Source organism: Akebia trifoliata, chromosome 5 (genome assembly GCF_017979445.1).
Source record: "Akebia trifoliata isolate Shusen 1 chromosome 5, ASM1797944v1, whole genome shotgun sequence".
NCBI classification, from domain to species: domain Eukaryota; kingdom Viridiplantae; phylum Streptophyta; class Magnoliopsida; order Ranunculales; family Lardizabalaceae; genus Akebia; species Akebia trifoliata.
This window is the reverse complement of record NC_141379.1, coordinates 28,283,991-28,305,574: the sequence shown is the minus strand read 5'-3', so window position 1 is coordinate 28,305,574 and position 21,584 is coordinate 28,283,991. Positions and strand designations below refer to the sequence as shown.

Below are 21,584 nucleotides of genomic sequence, written 5' to 3'. Positions count from 1 at the left end.
ATGTCATGATACTTTCCCTCATGTGTAATGTGCCTCCTACATCCCTGTGGTTAGCCGCTCTGATACCATGTAGAATTTGGGAGTCCAACTTGAAATCAATTGGCAATGAGTGGAGATGCCCAAAAGCTTATAAGGAGAGAGGCAAGGCAATGAGTGTCTGAGGTGGGACTAAACTCAATACACCCCCTCACATGTGGGTTAGATTGGGCCAAAGCACGTAGAGAAATGAACTGAGTGATGTGGATGAGAGAATGACATGGTCTAATACCATGTAAAATTTAGGAAATCAAAAAATTTCCGATTTAGAAAATCATTAACAAATCATGTATAAAGAAAGAATATTGTAAGTATGGATTACAAGAAAAATAAATTTTCAACAATAAAAGGATAATTGACTCTGCACAGGCACATTTATCCAACATTTTTGTCACTGGCTAAACTTTCACGGCATGTTTGGTGGATGTTGGAGTCACTCCTCATTCCCTACATGTGTTTGCGCAAGTGTACTAATAGGATGGATAATCTCCCGAAAAGTTCTTGTATTTTGGATTACTCTATTTCTTAATCAATCCAATAAAAATAAGAGCCGTCCTACACTGTCTTTGTTGTACACTATGTTCAACACTAAACTGACGTGGCAGTGCACAGATAACCTCAGATTTCTTTTTTTTTTCGAGATACAAATAAAGAAATCTACGATTTACTATGCACCACCACATCATCTCGGTGTTGATCAACATAATGTCCAACGAAGGCAGTTCAACATTTTCCTAAAAATAATTACTCTCTCACACACCCACATACAGACACACTCACACACACACCATGAACTCGAAGGGCCTGCCAAAGTGGAAAACAAAAATTTAAAATTTTGCTTTTACTATGAAGTGCCCAAAACAATTTTTTTTAATTTTGAGAGGTGCCCACAGAAATATGAGGACCCTTATGATAATAAAGGAACTGAAACAGAAACAAAAACAAAAAATTAGGTCCCTTTCGAATTAAATCGTTAGTGGGAAAAAGCTACAACTTTTGTGTATAAAGACGTGTGGGACAACTCAATCCACACACACTTTGATGTCACCTTCTTTAGACATGGCCCCACCATGCCGTGTGTGATGATGATTGATGAAAACAAACATAACACATGCAACAAAGGAGGTTGGGAAAGTTTTATTTATTCAGGGTATTGTTAAAGGCACTCCAATTATAACCAAGGGCACCCCACCTCACACCATGGCCATTTTGTTTTGTCTTGTATGGGTTAAAAGTTTCGGAATGAACTGATTTTTTGTGAGGATTATCTTTATGACGAGGAGATCATCCTCACACAAAATCATCCCGCTCCAAAACTTCTAATCCCATAAAAAAAAGTTGAAGAATCGTTGAATCAATTAAAAAACTTGACCCGTTCAAAATGATACTTGAATCAATCCATCCATAAATCAATGATGGTTTTTTTTTTTCTTTTGATTTTTTTTTTACATAATAAATACTAAGGGTATTTTAATATTTGGATTTAAATGTCGTGTTTACAATCAATGTTAACTACAGTTCTTTAAATATGTCCATAATATTTTTTATATTCACAATAATGCTATTACACAAAAGATCAATATATCATTGTTTTTTTCACTAAAAGACAAAATGAGCAGGGATATTATTGATAAGTGAATGTGATAGAAAATGCTAAATACATTTAATATGTCCATAATATTTTTTATATTCACAATAATGCCATTACACAAAAGATTAATATACCTTTGTTTTTCCACTAAAAGACCAAATAAGCAGGGGTATTATTGATAAGTGGATGTAATAGAAAATGCTAATGTTCTCACGAGTTTTCTTTTTTTTTTTGTGTGTGACTTATTATGGGTATCCCCATCCTTCTGGTGATGAGACTAATCACATGGTCACCTGCACTAACCCCTTTGAAAGTCTTATGAGCAACTTGTTGAGTTGAGGGTCAATCGGACCTAGAGGGTGGCCCCACGGAATTCAGTGCTTCGCATTGTTTTGAACACTTGACCTACCCTTCCTAGAGAGCTTATCAAGGCTTGACCACTAGACCAACCCTTTGGGATTGTCCCCATGAGGTCTTGAACTTTAGTATTCTTCTATATACATTTAACAATAATTTCCTCATAGAGGCGACTCAACAAAATTTATTACAAAGTGCCATATTTTTTTTTTGGAAAAAACGACTAACTTGATTGCTCAATATTTAATAGGGGTCCTAAATAAAACATGGATATTGTTGGGATGAGAAATAATTTTCCTCTTACACCTTCAACACTAGGTTGACATGTTAAAGAATAATGTTAAGTTGATTTCATTAATGAACATTATTTATAAACTTTTGAGGTCAATGTTCCTCATCAGGTTTTCTTGTGCCTATGAGGATTCCTGATTTTCATAAGTCCCAATAATTCCTATCTATCTTGATCAGTTTTTCGAAATCAAAGATGTCTTTCAAATTTGAGTGATTGATAAATGATATATATCCCGAGGTGATGAGTATATTTTATGTACGACTTCGTACATAAATATAATTCTATTAATAATATCTTCATCTTGTATACAAAAAATAAAGATATTGGTATTGATCATCACTATCGTCGACACTGCAATCTCAGATTGACGACACATGGACCCACAACAATTCACCCCTATTAAAAAGAATTTGTATTATGACATGCATGGTTTGTTATGGGTATATCATGGAAGTGGCAATTGCGTGGAAGTAAGGTATCAGGATTACAGTTCACACCCTTGTTGCCTCTTCATGAGCTTCTCAATAATCTATATGTATATATATATAAACAATGAGCAACACTGGAAATATTATATTTATATATTAAAAAAAGAATGGGTTCTCTATTATTGTGTATCTTTGTTATTGTCTTTGCAAGTGGGGTACTTGGGAATAAATCAAATTATTTTAGTTTTGATCAAAACTATGAAATTACTTGGGGGAATGACCATGTTTCGTATCTATCTCAAGGAAGGGAAATCCAACTCTCCATGGATAAGTCCTCTGGTTAATTTTTCTTATATTTTTATTTATTTTAAATTCTAGTTTATTTAAGATTTTATTATAATGTCAACAAGTACATATAAACCAAATTAATGAAATAAAAATAATGTATAGTGTTGCACCCACGGTTTAAAATCTAAAACCCCAAAATGTTTGATGCTTTACGACCAATATGGTATGAAAAATTTAAACCATGATTGCAACTCAGGTACACACACTATAAAAGCTCTAAAGCAATAACATTTTTATTATAATTAATATTATTATTTTAACTTTATTTCGATAAGTTAAAAGTATCAAAGAAATCTATAAGTAACCAATTGGATTTTATTATTGAATTGGACTTAGTAGTTGATATTGTTTTAAAGATTAATAGTAAAATATTCTAAGTTCTAATTAATTAAGGCCTTTAATTAGAGATAATTGTTTTTAATCTAATAATTTAAAAATAAATAAATAATTCTGTGCTTTATATAGGGTCTGGATTTGGATCCAAATTGAGTTATGGATCTGGGTTCTTTCATATGAGGATTAAGTTGCCTGGCAAAGACTCTGCAGGAATTGTTACAGCTTTCTACGTAAGGATTCTAATTTTCTCTTTCTCATTAAGTTTTTTTTTTTTGGTTTTGGTTTTGTGAGCTTTATCATCCTCTTTTATAGCCCCATAAGTATTATTTTGCAAACTATATTTGAATGTGAAGAGGCCTTCTTATTCTTGTTTCTATTATCTATCAAGTATATGAGAAGTTAGTGATTCTGAATGAATATATATTCTTGTCATGGCAGCTGACTTCACATGGGAATGACCATGATGAGCTAGACTTTGAATTCCTGGGTAATAGAGAAGGGAAGCCCTACACACTTCAAACAAATATCTATACAAATGGTAAAGGTGATAGAGAACAAAGGATCCTTCTTTGGTTTGATCCCAGTGCAGGTTTCCATACTTACAAAATCTTGTGGAACCTATATCAAATAGTGTAAGAATCTCTCTCTCTCTCTCTCTCTGCATGTGTGTATGGGGCTTCCACAAACTTTCATGCATCTTGTAGTGTTCTATATGCCTTCTATATGCATCTATGTGCTGTTTGTTAAACTGAAAAAATTAAGTGTTGAATAGCATTAAGTACTGAAACTTATAAGCGCTGAACAAGTTGTTTGTTTAGATGTAGAATTATGTTTGTTACACATTGTTGAAACAAGTAAATTATCTTTTTTTACTCTTACAATCATATTATATATTGTTTGCATGTTTCAAATGCCTATTTCTTATCAAATTAAAATACAATTCATTTTTAAATAATAATTAATACCAAAATTTTCATTTTTAAATAATAATTTTTATTTCTAAAACCCCATAAATTTTAAATTAAAAATAATAATGTTATACAAGTCACAAAAATTTGAAATTAACAATAAAAGAAATTAATTTTGGATGAATAATTTTCGATGGAAATGAAGAATGTGTAATTATAAAGCACCCTATTAATAGGGCAACCCGCTCCATAGCCAATTGTTTTTAATCTTATATGGGTTAAAGTTTTTGGAATGAGCAAATTTTTGGTGAGGATGATCTAGATGGTTTAGAGATCATCCTCACCAAAAATCAGCCTATTCCGAAACTTCTAACTATATAGAAAATGATTTAAAATAAATATAAAAATGGACGATTTACGGTTCTTGAACTTGTTTTGATGGGGTTAGAAGTTTCGAGATGGGCTGATTTTTGGTGACGATGATCTCCTCATTGTAGAGATCATCCTCACCAAAAATCAACTTATTCTAAAACTTTTAACCTATATAAGACAAAACAATTTGGCCATGGCGTGGGTTTATTAATTTGTGGGGTGCTTATATAATTATTCATGGGATATAAGAGGTAATATCCTTTTTAAACATAAGGGCATACTTGTCCACTCTGAAAAAACGAAGTGCTTACTTTTTAAGCACTTATTTTCAACATCAAAATAGTGCTGGATTTTTTTTCACTTATTTTCAGTGATAAGCGCTGAAAATATGGAGTAAACAAATGTGCTATTTTGACAAAAAGTGCTGAATTTTTTTTTTTTTCCAGCAATAAGCGCAGACAAACACCGCCTTAGAAACTTAACTATTGAAACTCTTTTAAAAACTTAGTTATTGAAAGAGTGCCGATATTCTAACTAGAAAATCTTCACTCTGTCAATACTTGGCCGACGTGTTACGGACACGAAAATCATTATTCTTATTGAAACTCTATATAAAGGTTTTATGTCACTTCTAGTGTTATTAGTTCTTTCTTTATCATGGTTTTAAAACTCTATTTTGCATCTCGTCTTGCCCATGCCTGATACCGAGTCATTTCTGACGAGTTCTCTAATATGTTTGAGACATCTCATCCAAAAATTTCAAAAATGAACGTGAGGTATTAAATCTCGTTCTAAAAATTGATTTATGCGTTCGTCTCATTCATGCCTGATATCGAGACAACTTGGACAATACATCTCGATCTTAGATGACTTTTGAAACCATGTTCTTTATTGATTAATGCTGGAGTGACCTTAGTGGGGGGGGGACATCTTGACATGGTGGCATGCACATGCCCGTAGATGCATTTTCTCCAAGATATGAGTAAACACATTTATAGACATGTGCGCTTCACCACATCAAGGTGTTCCCTGATGAGGTCACTCTAGCACAACTCTTCTTTATTTTTATTAAGAAACTGAACAATTGAAACTCTATATAAATGTTTTATGTCAACTTGAAAGTTGAAATATTCATATCTACTCGCACTTCTTCAATCCATGTTCTTTTTTATCTCTCGATTGCCTACGGTTTTAGAATCCTCAACTTGCGTGTTTATATATTTTTGTAAAATTGGCTTTGCAGATTTTTTGTGGATGATATTCCCATTAGGGTTTTCAAGAACAAAACAAATATTGGAGTAGACTACCCAAGGCACCCAATGCAAATAGTGGCAAGTCTATGGGATGGGGAAGATTGGGCAACAGATGGAGGCAAAACAAAGACTAATTGGACTCAAGCACCATTTAGAGCTAACTTCAAAGGCTTCAATATTACTGGATGTCCTTCTGACAACTCTAACACTCAGCATTGTCACTCTACCAAGCTTTGGTGGAATAGAGAGAAGTATTGGTCACTAAACTCTACCCAGGAGAGAGAATATCAAAATGTGAAGAAAAATTACATGAACTATGACTATTGTTCTGATGGACCAAGGTACCCTATACCTCCCCCCGAATGCCCTCAATGATGGACCCACTAATGGAATGTCAAGGAGAAAATACAGTTGTGTATTGCCACCATTTAAAATAAGAATGTTAAGGCCTTGTTTGCGGCACTTTCAGATGGATGTAATTCTATAGAAGCACTTATCTTTAAAATAGTGATTGGAAAATTGGTTCTTTGGTGTGTATTAGGAAAATGTTTTTTGCGATCCGGCGATGTATGATTAAGTTGTTTTTCTCGACACTTTTTGGAAGTTCCATTAAATTTTTTGAACATTTTGGTCATTAAATTGATATCCCGAAGAAAATCTATGGGGTATTTTAGTTATTAACTAAAAAAAAAAACAGGCAATATTGTCCCAAAAACACAAGTTCTGTTTAATCATTGGAAAAGAATGTAGGCAAAAAGTTGGTTTGGATAAGATCAATTTTTAACTTCTGCTTTGCAGGGAAATACGAGGGGAACAACGTCCATAAGGATCGAGTTAACTAGAGAAAGAGCTACACTAGTAGGTGTTTTTAGTGTGTCGGTTAGGTTCATATTAAAATCTCCAAAGATGGAGCAGTCTTTAATTATTATCAGGGTTCGATACCACCTCCAAATCACAACCAAACAATGATAGAATCCCTTAATCCCCAAATAATCTCTTAACCAAATATAACTTCAACTATGCAACCAAGCAACCTTGTTAACTCTTTAACCCTTAGCAAACATCTCCTAAGGAGATTTTGATTTGTCAACCCAAAACAATCAAAACTGTTGACTTGGTCAATGAATCCAATCCAGCCCACTGACTTTAATTGAGCCATCTCATTAAAAAGCCTTACTGTAAAAGAAAAATAGAAATTAAAAAATAAAAAATAAAAAATAAAAGAAGGTTTAGGAAACACACCCATCCATCTTGCCTGCATCAAATGACTTGCAATGGAGCTCTTCTCATTTGACATCACAAGTCAAGAATGAAATATGCTTTGAATCCACAAAACTGAAAGACCTATTTTCTTTTTGGTAAATGCACAACAAAGATAGAAATCATACCAAAGAAAAAAGGCAGAACCACCTTTATAACCCATTTTAGGGGAGGAAATTTTTTGGAGAAGAGTTTCATCAAGTATCATGAACTGTGTGCACAGTATGATCACTAAACTAAGGCAAGCAACAAACGAAATTTATAAAACTACATACAAATGCCTAATTGAGTCTATTTTCTTCGATAATTGCCCATCACATGCATGCCATCGTTTCATAATCTTCTTCATACACAGTTCCATGACCTCAAGATAACATGACGACTCTCCATTATGGTAGAATATATATATATTCTCCGATTCTTAGAGAACTCCAAAGAAGGGATTTACTATGGCGGAGTTCAGCTCGGACCCAGCTGAGTTCAACACTGCCATGTCCACCTTGTCCCTCGGAAGGAACAAAAACTCCCCACCTTCAATTTTCTCAAATCCACACAGCTCTAGAAACTCAATGCCTCCTTTCAAACTACCAACTCTATCCTGTTTTAACCAAATGTTGGAAGAAAAAGAGAGGATTATCAGACGAGAATGACAAGAAAAGGACCAAAAAAAGAAAAAGAAAAGATAAAGCGGAGATGAGCGGTTATTTAAGTGCAGAGGGTAGTCTGCTATATAGGGAAAGCAGATTAGGGTGAACTTCCATGCATCTATAGCACATTCATGCATGTAAGGTTTAAATTTTCGTCTTAAGATGATGCCTTGGTCAGGAGAAAACCAAGACTTTATCGACCGGGACAACCCAAGAAAATGAACGGTTCGGTGTTGAAGTTTCTTTCTAGTCTAGGCTGAGACATTTCGGGTCAGTAGGAAACTCTAAACATAGCAGCATTTATAGTTTATACTCAAAGAAGATGGATTATCATACCTGAAAAGATGGATTATTGAGTCGAACCTTCCTGAATTTCTCCTCATTAGGATTCTTCGCAACATTCCCGACATACGTTAGAAGCGTTTGGAATGCCCTCTTGACTTTGGCATCCTCATCCTACCCTCATAGAAATAGAACACAGGTGATGTTACTGAATACAAGATTTAGTTTATAAAATGTTGATCAATTAGATTCATTGTTTTTAAGTGCAAATGTCATGTCCATGAGAAGCCTCAGCTGGATCTATACTGTACACAGGAAACACTGGTGTTCACAATCGGACAAAGAAAGAAAACGCAAACTGGATTATGCTAACTGTCTTGATAAATCACTTATATTGATTATTAAACATAAATGGTGCTTCAGCCAAAATAAAAAATATTAATCAACTGGTTACAACCTATTCTATGCTGTTTTCATCATGCAGAGGAGATCTATAAATGGGAGGTATCACATCATTGAAAACGTACACCAGTTGGCATATAGAAAGGTGAGTCCCAAACAACCCTGGTGGCTCACCCTTTCACACAATATTTCTTCTAAATAAAGCATTTCCATAACTGTGATCATGTTTGCAAAGGTTCTTTATGTATAACTAATATAATTAAAGGTGCCCAAATCTTTCCAAACCCTCTTCAAGTATCTAAGGCCATATCACAGGCAACTTCTTCCTATGTGCTTATTTAACAGCTATTTGGTGAATGAATCTTCCTTCTCTAATATTTGAGGGTTCCTTTTCCTCCTAGGGTGCCAGATTTTGTTTGGACATTTAGCACACAAGATCCTCAAGGTTGTCCACCTAAGTCACAGATCGTCTGTTGTTTGTAATGTTACTAGGCAGAGATGAAAGAAAATTACTCCTTTGAAGACATTGCAAAGTAGTAGGAGGGGCAGGATTTCCCCCAACCCTTTAAGCATTCACCAGGCGCTTCTGATGAAGTCTATGAACTAAACTTTTTTAAAAGTAAAAGGAAATAAATTTCTACTTTCTCCCAAAGTTACTTTCTAGTTTGTATCCAAACGGAGCCTTAGCATCATGCATGGACATCAAGGATGATGATCCTGGACTATTATTTTGACCACCCGTGACCAAAATCGAGCTGACATTCCTGTTGTACATGATGTAGAAGTGCCTATCTTGTACATGCAGAACTCTCTTCCCTAGCTACAAACTCTTTGGATATATTAAGTTTTTCATTTACAAGAAAAAAAGAAGAAAGAAAGATGAGATCATTTGGTGAAGTGATGCTCAAATCAAGTCCATGGATTAACAATTTTGTTTACCTTGTGATTATGCTTGAGAGATCGCAAACAGTCTCTCATGCGCTCAGCCTTTGTAGCAGGTTTAACAGGGAGAAAACTCTGCAATTTACATATGAGGATAGGTGTTCATTAATACCAACTTTTTGCATGACAAACAAGAGATTGATTCAAAGGCATTATTCAGACAAAGCAAGACCTTTTTCTCCACAACTGGTGTGGGGGGTTTTGAAACTGTTGGGTCTTCCGCTGGCAACCCAAGCTTCCGCCTTCTTTCTGCCTGCAAAGATAAGCATAAACAGTTGACACAGTGCAAAGTAACTTTGAGGTTGTGGGTTCAATTCCAGCTTACCCATTTGAAAAAGAAAAAAAAAGTCAGCAATCCAGGACTAATAATTTTATTATTAATGATTACTAAGCTCACTGGAAAAAAAGGGAGATACAAATAAGTCAAAAGATTAAGCATTCACAAACCACACAAGACAACTGTATTTTTTTTTAAGGTTTAAGTGTGAAGGTGGGTTTTAGGTATGTGGTATCGCCACAGAGTCTTGAGTTACCACCTCACCGAGGTGACACCTTCAGATGACAACTGTTGTTTGGAGTCATCTAACCACTTTTGACGCGGTAGTGAACAAATATTAAGGAAAAGAAAAAGAAACTGACTCAATTCAAACTCGAACAAATCAGGTCAACTAGAATTGTTGACTTTGAAATCTTGATTGTTGAAATAAAGATGTTTTAAGGGGAAAGGACATATGATAGAGAAATAAACCATGAAGTTCTTTTTAAGCTCAAAGATCTATGGAGAATAATAAAAATACATTCATCCAAGACAACTACGGGATGGAGTCAAACATCAGATTGGTACACAAATGTGGATTCTATTTTCAAAGTTGGAAACATGAATGAGAAAAGTGTAAATAGTAAAAAGGGGTTTTCCTTGAGGTCTTTTAAGTCATTTTAAGTCATTCATTATTAACTCTAAAGAAAATCCTTTGGATTGTAACCTTCAAACTTCAAAAGAAAAAACAGAAAGAGTGATTCAAGTGACTTTAGTCAAGCAGAGTTGAATGGGTGACTCAATAATCACTCAAGTCACAGCCGGAGGAAATATACAAAACAGAAAATTATATAAAACAACAGTAAGACTAGCTAAAACCGGAGGAAATAATTCAATTGCAAGGTATAGAAACCTCCAAACCTTCTTCTTTAGACCCCAAACAAAAACCAACAAGTCAACTTCATCTTGTTGAAGGGGGGAGAAGTTAAATTGATTGTTAGAGTGGGTTGAAGCCAAAATTTGGGGTTGTCTCATTCACTTTCAGGGTGATAATGAAATTTCTCTAGAGCATTCAAATTTTTATAATTTTTTTGATAGAATAGTTCGAGGAATGCAAGTGCATTGGATTTACGGATTTAAGCTGCAGTTAGTCCAGATCAGTGTGCACATTGACACAATACTTGGGTGGAAAAACTACAAACTGGGGAGAACAACGATTCCTTTTAGCACGCTCAACATCAATCAATGTGCATGAGCCAATTATATATTTGTACAACTTCGCCAATCTATGATTTAGATTTAACTTTTAGAAAACTTCATAAATTTGAAGATATGAGGATTGAATGCATGAGAACAGCCTAGGGATATACTTATAAAAAAAACAGCCAAGGGATTTCATCATACCATGAATATGAACCAAAATTTGGATCATTCAATAACTGTAATTATGTCAAAAAATAGGTGGAGAGAATTAAAAAAATACCTTATCTTCCTCCACTTTCTGACGTATTTTCTCCCTTGCTCTTTTCTCTTCATCTTTCTCAGCTTTTCGCAAGGCCAATATACTACAATAGCACAGGATGCATATTTTGTTAATGAGAGGAATATTAAGTGAACTGCATGGTACAATAAGTAAAGCATACACCAAGTAATGGGAAAGACCAAAAGGCATTCTGACAATAACAACAAATAGATCCAGACAAACCGTTTTCTTTCATTATCTTCTTCAATTCGCTTTGCTTCAAGAAGTTCTTTACCAGCACGAATCCTCTCCTACAACAAACGAACAACTACGATAAACAAATGCAAGAACCTTGATTAGCACAAAGCTAAAACTTGCAACTAAAGGCCAAGACAACACCTGCAAAGCTAAGTTGGTTGAGTGTTGATACCACGACCAAAACCTGCCTTCACTTTTTTATTTTTGATAAGCAAGTCAGTTAGGGGCAAGTAATTAATTGGTTAAAGAGGGGTTTGAACCCAAATCATGATGCACCAACACTTACAAACTTTAAACAACCTTCACCTACTAACTCGCTTGCTTGTGAAAGAGGGTTTTGAACCCAAATCATGATGCATCAACACTTATGAACTTTAAACAACCTTCACCTATGGATTACTAACCACAAACTTGCTTGCTTAAACAAACACACGCACGCACACGCATACGAACACCTACTGATTACTACCCACCAACTTGCTTGCTTAAACAAACAAACAAAAACACACAACACACACACACACACACACACACACATCTAGAAAATTATATCATAACAATCAGAAAATTCGGAGATCAATAATTAAAACATCAGACATAACTCTAGTAGACAATCTTTAGGCACATTTTAGAGTTTCATTTTTCACATATTTTTGCTTGCTGATATTTCATATGTCAATCAATTAATTAGTTCAAAAGGGGTCACAGAATACCACAATGCCCTCTTGAAAATATTTAAAGGGAAACATCCATTTCAAAAGTTACAAAAGAAAACAAAAATAATTCCAAGATATGCATTTGAGGAGAAACGCCCAACTCCAGGATACCAATGAAATGTGGAGAATATAAAATAACTTTTTTTACTAATCAAACAATATTTATCAAAAGTAAGATATTCCAATCTGAAATAGCTGGAAAATTTAAAAAGAAAAAAAAAAGGTGGTTGGGAAGGTCATGGTATAAAAAACAATTGGAATTCTTATTTAATACATTGTAATGATCAGTTTTGTTTATGATGAGTCCATTATGCTTTATAGTGCCTTTTTTACACTACTCCCTTATCCCCGCCCCACGCTGCTCCTCAACACACAAAAAAAGAGGATATGCTTCTTATGCCCTGTTACACCACCCCTCAACACACAATAAAAAAAGAATAAATGAGTATATATTAAGGTTATTTTTGCTTCAAGGAACATTCATTTTCAGAAACTTCATGGGTTTGTTTCATAAAAATGTAATAAACAATAAGTTAAAATATTATTGAAGGTGATAGAAATCCCGCTAAACTCCTTAAAAACTTTGCACCAGAAATGAAGGGAGGCCCATGATATAGAAATGATAATTTCTTGTAAAGCGTGTTCTGCCCCTCGAACAACTGCCTGTTACACTCCTTCCAAATGCACCAACACATGGTAAAGGGAAGCATTACCTAGCGAGAACTTTTGGAAAAGATAAACGGGTAACCTAATCATTTCCATCCCTGAAAAGCTTGACGAAAATCTAAATTTGTGGGAAAATTAATGTACTCATCATGGCCATGAACCTGGCTTGGCTTGGACGGGTTAAGATAAGCACATTGTGGGTGCTGGCCACATGCCTTGCATGTTGGGCCAACCTGCTAAAAAAGAATGCCATCAAGTGGTCCTTCTAGAAAACTGGTCCTACCACATGTATGGAAAGTGCCCAGAAGTGTGTGTCGTGCCATGAAGTGTCATGTCATGCCAACACAACAAAACCTGTAAATTGTGCAAAGGTAATATTGTTTAATACCTTCTCTCTTTCTCTTTCCATTCTCTTATCCTCCTCTTCTTTTTTCTTGCGTGCTCGTTCCCTAGAAAAATGTAAGAAATTAACAACTATAAGGGATAACAAAGGTAGAAAATAGGAGCATGGAAGAGATAGGAGATTAAATCCGCATACAACAACAGCAAACTTTGAATTTCTAAGTACGTCATAGAAGTAATGAATAAATTCTTAAAAGTGGATGGATTTCCTAGTTATTTACTCATGGCGGGATGAAATCAAAAAAGAAAAAAAAACAAATGAATACTTCTTAAAAAAGAATGCAGATTTGAAAGTTATCAATCAAATCAACTCATGTCATTTGAAACAACTAAGTTCTCCATCAATGAAACTCGTCAACACAGGTATTCTAACTCCATTGCAGAGATAACTAAAACTGGAAATAGTAAAGGCCTTCAGAACACAAGTTGTCCAGGAAAATATAGAATTGAAAATGCCTGCATTGAACTTCAATCCTTCATCCCTTTGAAGTACAAAGAGGATTTAACTTAAATGTGCAACACAACCAAAAACATTACATTGGTACAAAAAGTTTTGGGTATGTTTGATTCTTAACTTTCAAACTTGCTTAACGACAAAATCACAAGGTGCACAATAGTACTATAGTACTTTAGTTGATGCTTCAATATCTCCTATCTATCAGATATGTAATTAAATTTTCTATCCCTGAAACTACTGCTAGGCTGCTTTTAATATTATTTTGATATAAAAAGATCATGGCTTCAGCCATATGACACATTTCATGCACATCTACATGCCATGTTGACATGCTATCCAATGTCTTAGGAAGATCTGAAAAGAGGGAAACTTCTCGATTACTGTTGATATGGGGAACAAGCTTGGAAGACATGAGTATTCTAGGAAGATACACCAATCATGGCTTCTTCATTGGTCATGTAGTTGGAATCCAGGAGACTGACAATTCGGCAAAGTTCGGCCATAATCCATGGAAAACACCACAGGAGTGTCAGAGGCGAATGACGAATCTCGATTACTCGTTTCAAAGAGAAACACAAAACCTAGGTTTTCGATAAAGAAGGAAGGAATAAGAAGGTGGCTGACATGGAGTAAAAAGTTACCCAAACTGATATGGTAATTGGTGGTGAATCAGCTTGAGCGAACAATGTGGTTTAGTAATGGGGTCCAAGCCAATAATGCCTTCCATGATTGAAAATGGATGGATTTCAAATTTTAAAAAGTTTGTTCGCAACGATTGTTAGGATTTGTTCCGAGTCTGGACATGATGGGTACGAAAAGGGATAGATGAAGAATTTCACTAGAGTAATCAAACAACAGAATATCAGTTTTCTCTTATATAAAGTTTCTAATTGGGTCAAAGTTCACTATGTGTTTAACAATCTCAAACAAATTAAGACCTACATAAAAGATCAACAATCACAGATTTTAAAAATGTTGTTTCCTGAGGAAGTCTTTTCAAGCTACATCAGGGGAAGGGCTACATTTCTCACCCAACTATGGATTCAAAAGAAAAAAAAACCTCTTGGCGTTTGAACCTTGAACAGCCAATGACCCCGGTATAAACCCAGTGATAGACAGTGGAATTTTTTACCACATGCAATGATGTTGTTTATACGATGGACTATGTTATTGCTCAAGATATTTGTCCTCATGTCCTCCATCAACTAACAATAGAGTCTACATATGAGTAATTCCAACCCAAAGGGTTTACCAAAGGCTGGCAAATGACCTGGGGTTTTGATTATCATCACAAAGATTCCAAATAGGTTTCAAAGGTCATCAAAATCCTTATATGTTTCTCTAGGATTTCATTGCCCTCCACAAATGAGTAACATGCGCAACTAACATGCCATTTTTCCTCGCTATATTGGAAGAGATGTGGTAATTAAGTCCTTTTTCCAACCAAATTAAGACACGTTCTTACTTTCTCCCCCCATGCTTGCAACCTCGTAGGTAATCTACCTCAAATGAAACTTGGGGTTGTGGCAATTCTCAAAAACCATATGACTCAGAGGTTGTATGGGAGTGCATACTGAGTTCATCAAAGGCATCCATCCGCTCAAAGCTTTAACAAGGAGGATAGGAAAGGTTTTGTAAAGATAGATGGTGTGGTAAATCTCTCCATAAAGAGGCCTTTCAATGCTTTTCTTTTTCTTTTCTAGGAAGATCAACCTGTAAAGGAATTGTTGACATGGTAGGAGAACGTCTTCCATAGGAACTGTAATTTCAAAAGGATTTTAAATGATTGTAACATTGATTTGATTTTTTGAGTCCTTTTGTAGGAAAGTCTCTTGACCTCCTTTTTTTTATCTCCTTTAATAAAATTTTGTCTATCAAAAAAGTGTTTTTTTGAGAGCTTATTGTTGACGGGAAGGGTTAGATTTGAATTTTTTCCTTTGACTTTGCCTTCCTTTGAATGGCCATCTGGACCTCTTAAGGTGCCTTTGTATTTTCTACTTTTTGTTCCATTTTTCTAATAATTTTTTTTTTATCTATCAATAAAAAAATGTAAAAAAGAATTTCAATTCATTGTGCTGTCTCATTTGAGAAATCTCATTCCATTAGCTTACCAAAATGTTAGATAATACACAAACTTTAAACCTTGGTAAACATGGAACTATCGAAAACATTGATGAAGGCACAAACAAATTGCTAAAGAAAAAACCTTAATTCTTGTGCTTTAATCTTCATTTCCTCCGGAGTAAGAGATGGTTTGGGGGCTCCAACCTTGATGTTGATAGGTACCTGAATTCAGTTAAGTAAATGAGACAGTGTATTACTAAATTTTATTGTGCCTACCAAATACAGTAGTGCCTAAATACATCAAAATGTAGATTTTGTATGCCAGCTAATTCCATATTTTGCATAAAATTATAAATGGATTCAAATAACATAAATAAAACCAAATAAAATTGATTGACAAGGTTGAAAAATCCCCCTGTTCTCACTCCCCACCACATACACATGATAAAATACTATAAAATGCCTTGAGTTCAAACCAAGGTAACATTTGTACTTAGTGTGTAAGTGGAGATCTATTGACAAGATTTCAAAGATACCATATAGGCCAACTAGTAGAATGGAACTTAACCTTCCACGATGAAAAGGTCAGCAGGCTCTTCTTTGATTTTATGTTCCCTATTCTTTAATATCAGAATTAATATTCATCTACATATAACATGTGAAGAACATGGGAATTAATGTCTTCAATGGATATTTATTTAAAAAAAAAAATTCCTTAGTGCCTCCCCAAGTCATAATAAAGTAAATAAATCACTAATTTGGAATGCATTCACGAAAATGCTGGAGTCCCCCCAATCCCCTCCACTCCCCCCCCCCCCCCCCCCCAAAAAAAAAAAAAAAAAAAAAAAAAACGGAGATAAACAATGGGAAAGTCAATTAAGATGTTCGATAATATGCAAGAAAGACAGATAACAGCCCTACTTATAAGTAAAGGTTCTCAAATAGTGAGAGGGAGACCAAAAAAGAGGAAGTTTAAAGTAGTGAGAGGAATAAGAACACACTTGAATTAATCAAAGATCTCTTTCCTTTTCTTTTTAATACGTGTAAGAATGAAGGAGGGGTTTCAATCACAGACAGATCTGTGGTATTACCATACAGACTAGGATTAATAAAAGATATAGTTTTAGATGGAATTGAATGGTGCAACACGATTCATTCAGCCGACCCAAATTTTGGGATAAGGGTTAGACATTATAACAATGATGATGATGCCAGAAACAATTAAAGAAGGGTGGGAGTAAGAAAAATCCACTTCCAAGTCCCCCTCAAAATACCAAAATCCATTATGTTTTCCACACAATTGTTGCTCTTAAAACTTTCTATAAACAACAGTCGAGAAGCTTTGCTCACAAAGAAACACTTTCACAGGAGAGGAACTCGATAACATTATTGAGTGGTCAAAGATAGTGGCCTAGCTGCCTAGGAGAGTGCTGAGATGCAAAGGAGGGGCCTTGAAATTTAGCTTTGTGGAAGGAAAATTGCAGCTTTCTCTAATCCAAAGTGATCACCTGCTTTCTAGGCAGTCACCTCCAACCTGCCTATGCAAACTACTTCAATTACATTTGTCTGGATAAGTGCAAACATCCAACCCTTTTTCCATTAATCAGTATTTCTTATGTGGTTTTCCAATGTTCTCCTTAGTCCAGTACATTGTAGACTCCTTCACAGACTAGCTACAAGAATGACAGCAAAGACTTAGTCTATTTTCAAACCTTTAACCCGTCTCACCCTTTAGTGGGGATTTAGAGAGTTATCCTTCTAACAATTTCATCACTTGATGCCACATTTTTAATAGCAATATAATATGGATAATAAAAACTACACTGTACATACTTAAAAAGTATGGATTACAGTGTGAGTGAGCTTAAATGATTGTATCTATGAAAAAAACTGAAAAGTGACACAGGGACCAGTTATGAGAACGGAAATCATACCAAGGGCATCTGATCAATGTCTGAATCGTTCTCATGTTCAACAATCCAATTTACAGCAGCCTCAAGGCTTGCATTGCCTGTAGAAAAGAAAAACTCAAATGAACTCAATGACCCATAACTGCATTTTGCTACAAGTATACAACTGAGAGTGCATACAAAGTGAATATAAGTTTAAGAAGTAAATTTCATTAGTTCACTTTCGCTAGAGAGGAAAAGGGATACCCAAATATTCACAAAACTCATCGTCTACAATTTACTAAGACTGGGACACCAAAATTTACAAACTACCAAAAAAAAAAAATAGCAACAATAATCACGTGAGAATAAAATTCCACAAAGAACAGAATTTTCAAATGTCATTGAAGTATGCACCCGTGCAACTTTACTAAAGTCCATCTTGGGTGCATGAGTCATGTCCCTCCTTGAAATCACAACACCTTCAGTAATTTAAGGTGCCTCACCTCATCTTGCACCTTGACAGCATTGATAATCATTTTTATCTTCTTTCCCAGTATTTCCATGCATCCGTCCCATGATCCTAATCTCTACTATGCTAATTCCATGAAAAATATTTCTTAATTGTCCAACATTCTAAATTATGAATGGTCAAAATTATTGTCTTGTAAAAAAATTTCCTTAAGTTTGATTGTTATACGTCAATCACATTATACTCCAAAGCACTCCCCATTTTGTTTAATCAACATTTATTCGACATATCACATCATTACCAATCTATCCATCTCTACAGATAAATGAACAAATAATGGTCGGTCTTAAGTCTTAACTACTGTCTCATCCCAAAGAATGTCCTTACTAAATTTATGAAGCATAACTTGTCTTTGGGCACAAAATGTATCTAAAGAAAAAAAAAAAAACAATTATAAACGGACTCACCGGAAAAATGAAGTGCCCGTGTTGCTCGGGGTGTAGGAAATCCCATTGATTCCAGTTCTTCAAGCAATTTCTTATCAACCACTGGAACAGCCATCTCTGTAAATTACAAGGAAAGAAAAGGAGATATATTTAAGTAATTTCATATAAGCGAACCACGATAAAAAAAAAAAAATCAAACATACACACCAATGACACCGATCCAATAAACCCAAAACCTAAGCTATTAAACTCAATCAAGGTATTAAATTTTGATTTCGGTTAGTCTAGAAATGGAAATATTTCAATTAGTGTGTAAATGAATACAATTTTTGGAAATGATTGAAATATTGAAGAAATTTTCATTGAACCAGTAGGAAATGATAGAATAGGCAGTAAAACACACTAATTAAGACGTCAAAATACAATAAGCTACCATATCTAGTGTGAAATTCAATATCAACAACATTTTGCTACACATGCACACATGTATTGAGAAGCTGATAGGGGAAATTAGAATAATTATGTTGCATTAACCACATACAACTTAATATATAAGACATTAAGATGAAGAAACTATTAAGTAGTGCATTCATCCATTATTATATTTCTTTTATTTTACAAATAATTATATGAATAAATTGCTAATGTATCCAACTAATTGAAACATGGTTGATTGTATGCATGCTTATATAAATGTACTAATATACTTGGAATATATTCAGATAATTCATATATATTAACGAATGAGTGTTATATGCAATTTTGTATTAATAATTTATACGGGGAAGCATTCGGAGGCCCTAAAGAGAGCCAAACATTTTTCAAAATAGTGGTTAGAAGTTTCGGAATGGGCTGCTTTTTGGTGAGGATGATCTCCTCATTATAGAGATAATCCTCGCAAAAAATCAGCCCATTCCGAAACTTTCTAACCCATACATTGAAAAAATGTTTGGCACAATGATTGGATCTCTTTAGGGCCTCCGATCGCCACCCATTTATAAATTCTTTCTAAAAGAAATTATAAGTTTTTTCAAAAAAGAATATTTCGCTTGAAATTCACTATTCATCGAAACATTTTGCGAAATAAATAATGATTTCCACCTAAATATATACAAAAATAAACTGTTGGTTAAATTTCGTATTGGAACTTGTGGAAATGGAAATACTTCGGTATATTTCGTGGAAATGTGTTGAAATTTAATACTATGAACTCAATGTGATCAATACTAAAATACAACAACAAATATAAAGAAAATAATTGTTAAAAAAAATAAAATTCTAAACCCACCTTCAGATTCACTGCTTCCACTAGCTCCAACAACCTCCTCAGGATCGGAAATGGCTTTCGGCGCCTCCAACGAGATCGGCTTCGCAGCTTCCGAAGTCTTATCAGTAAAATCAGTGTGGCCAGTTCTCTTGGTGTGCAAATCGCTTTCAGTTTTGGATCTGCAAGGTTTTCCACAAGTGGTGCAGATAAGATTGAGGACGGCTTCGGTCGATTCGGAGAAATTGGAGTGAGAAGTGAGTTCTGCGTGTTCTTGAGCTTCTTCTACGGATTTCAGAAGGATCCCACAGTCTCCGCATCTTAGAGAGAGACCCGCCATTGGAGGATTTATTGATAGATGATCGAATCTCTCAAGAACAATCAGGAAATCAGGAAATCAGGAACCCTAATTCCCCTTTTTTGCTTTTCTATATTCTGATTCTGATTCGGGTATTTATACTTTGAGTCGTTTTATGGCCATGGGAAAGAAAATTTTTACTTATTGTGCAAGGAAGGTGAGTCATAGTGAGGATCAAACCAATGTTTTAAAACCCGGTCGGTTCAACTGGTAACTCAGCTCATCATTTAAAAGCCGCTTTAGTTTGTTTAAACCGACCGAATCGAGCAAGTGGAACCGGAAATATTTTTTTATTATTTACATAAACCCCCTTTATTGAACATTTTATTCATCTCAAATTATAATATTTTTGAAATATCAAATTACCATTTTTCCATCTTCTTTACATACTTAGGTTTTTCCAATCATGATTGCAATTATTTCAAAAAAAAAAATTGGGAACAGTGATTTTAGAATAATAATTTAAAACATTTGGATGTATTTTTTAATTTATTTTGTCAAGTTATAATAAAATAAAATAAAAAAATTGAAAAATGGAGTTGAGATTCTATAATTTTTAAAGATTTTGTCATAATTTCTTTATTCAATTGTCATTTTTGCAACTCTGATATCTACATTTTAGGAATTTTGAGAAGATTTATCCAATATCAAAGTTTAAAAATGAAAAAAGAAAAAAGAAAAAAAATATGAATCACATTTACAGTTTCAAGCTTACAATGTTTTATTGTCGAGTTCAACATTTTTATTGTCAAGCTCACCACTTTTTTGAAAATTTTATAAATTCATTGATAAAAACTATAGCAATGGATATATTAGCTACAATGGTGGATATATTCTTCATTGTTGTGTGAATTAGACATTTTTTTAAAATTGCTGAATAAAATCGTCAAACTCAACATTGTAATTGTGATTCAGTTTTTTAATTATTTTTTTGTTTTTTTGTTTTTCACTTTTTCAACTTTGAAATTTGAAAGATTTTCTCGAAATTCCTAAAATGCATATATCATAATTGCGAAACATACACTCGAACCAAAAGTTGGAAGAAAATCTTCAAATTTATTATAATCGTTAAAATAAATCAAAAAATACATTTAAATGTTCAAAGTCAAGACTTTATCATTCTTTATTCATCATTCACGATATAAAAATAAAAAAAAAAATCGTCGAAAATGGTTGTAAATATCTTTGGAAAACTTAAATATGTGAAGAAAATAAGAAAACGAGTAGTTTGGGTATTTCAAAAGCATTATAGAGAGATGAGGAGAGGGACCATTAAGAAAGAAAAGATTTACTAAATGGATTATCAAGGTATCGTCCAAAAGTTAATAACTATTTAAAAATAAACCTCTCCCATAGGCTCTAATAAGTAAATTTTTACGAATTTATTCTTTGAGACTTTTCTAGCCTCAATCACAATTGA

General features: G+C 34.1%; 2 protein-coding genes across 2 annotated transcripts; one reads left to right on the top strand and one right to left on the bottom strand.

Moving 5' to 3' along the window:
* The first annotated feature begins 2,838 nt into the window (after positions 1–2,838).
* LOC147401957 (xyloglucan endotransglucosylase/hydrolase protein 2-like) lies at positions 2,839–6,447 on the top strand. Its single transcript, XM_086443455.1, has 4 exons — positions 2,839–3,043; positions 3,518–3,618; positions 3,827–4,020; positions 5,912–6,447. The coding sequence occupies exons 1-4, from the start codon at positions 2,872–2,874 to the stop codon at positions 6,294–6,296; spliced, it is 852 nt and encodes a 283-aa protein (XP_086299581.1). The 5' UTR covers positions 2,839–2,871; the 3' UTR covers positions 6,297–6,447.
* Positions 6,448–7,306: 859 nt separating this feature from the next.
* On the bottom strand, positions 7,307–20,236 carry LOC147401956 (uncharacterized). Its single transcript, XM_086443454.1, has 11 exons — positions 19,831–20,236; positions 18,564–18,659; positions 17,670–17,746; positions 15,878–15,957; positions 13,201–13,261; positions 11,416–11,483; positions 11,194–11,275; positions 9,627–9,707; positions 9,452–9,529; positions 8,165–8,284; positions 7,307–7,779 (listed from the first exon to the last, which is right to left on the bottom strand). The coding sequence occupies exons 1-11, from the start codon at positions 20,144–20,146 to the stop codon at positions 7,603–7,605; spliced, it is 1,236 nt and encodes a 411-aa protein (XP_086299580.1). The 5' UTR covers positions 20,147–20,236; the 3' UTR covers positions 7,307–7,602.
* Between the last annotated feature and the right edge of the window lie 1,348 nt (positions 20,237–21,584).

Coding starts and splice junctions, on each gene's coding strand:
- LOC147401956 (XM_086443454.1), bottom strand. CDS start 20,146: ATGGCGGGTCTCTCTCTAAGATGCGGAGACTGTGGGATCCTTCTGAAA. Junction 9,708..11,193: donor AGAAAGTGGAGGAAGATAAG/GTATTTTTTTAA, acceptor TTATCTTTGCAG/GCAGAAAGAAGGCGGAAGCT. Junction 7,780..8,164: donor TCAATAATCCATCTTTTCAG/GTATGATAATCC, acceptor TGGTTAAAACAG/GATAGAGTTGGTAGTTTGAA.
- LOC147401957 (XM_086443455.1), top strand. CDS start 2,872: ATGGGTTCTCTATTATTGTGTATCTTTGTTATTGTCTTTGCAAGTGGG. Junction 3,044..3,517: donor CTCCATGGATAAGTCCTCTG/GTTAATTTTTCT, acceptor TGCTTTATATAG/GGTCTGGATTTGGATCCAAA. Junction 4,021..5,911: donor TGGAACCTATATCAAATAGT/GTAAGAATCTCT, acceptor TTGGCTTTGCAG/ATTTTTTGTGGATGATATTC.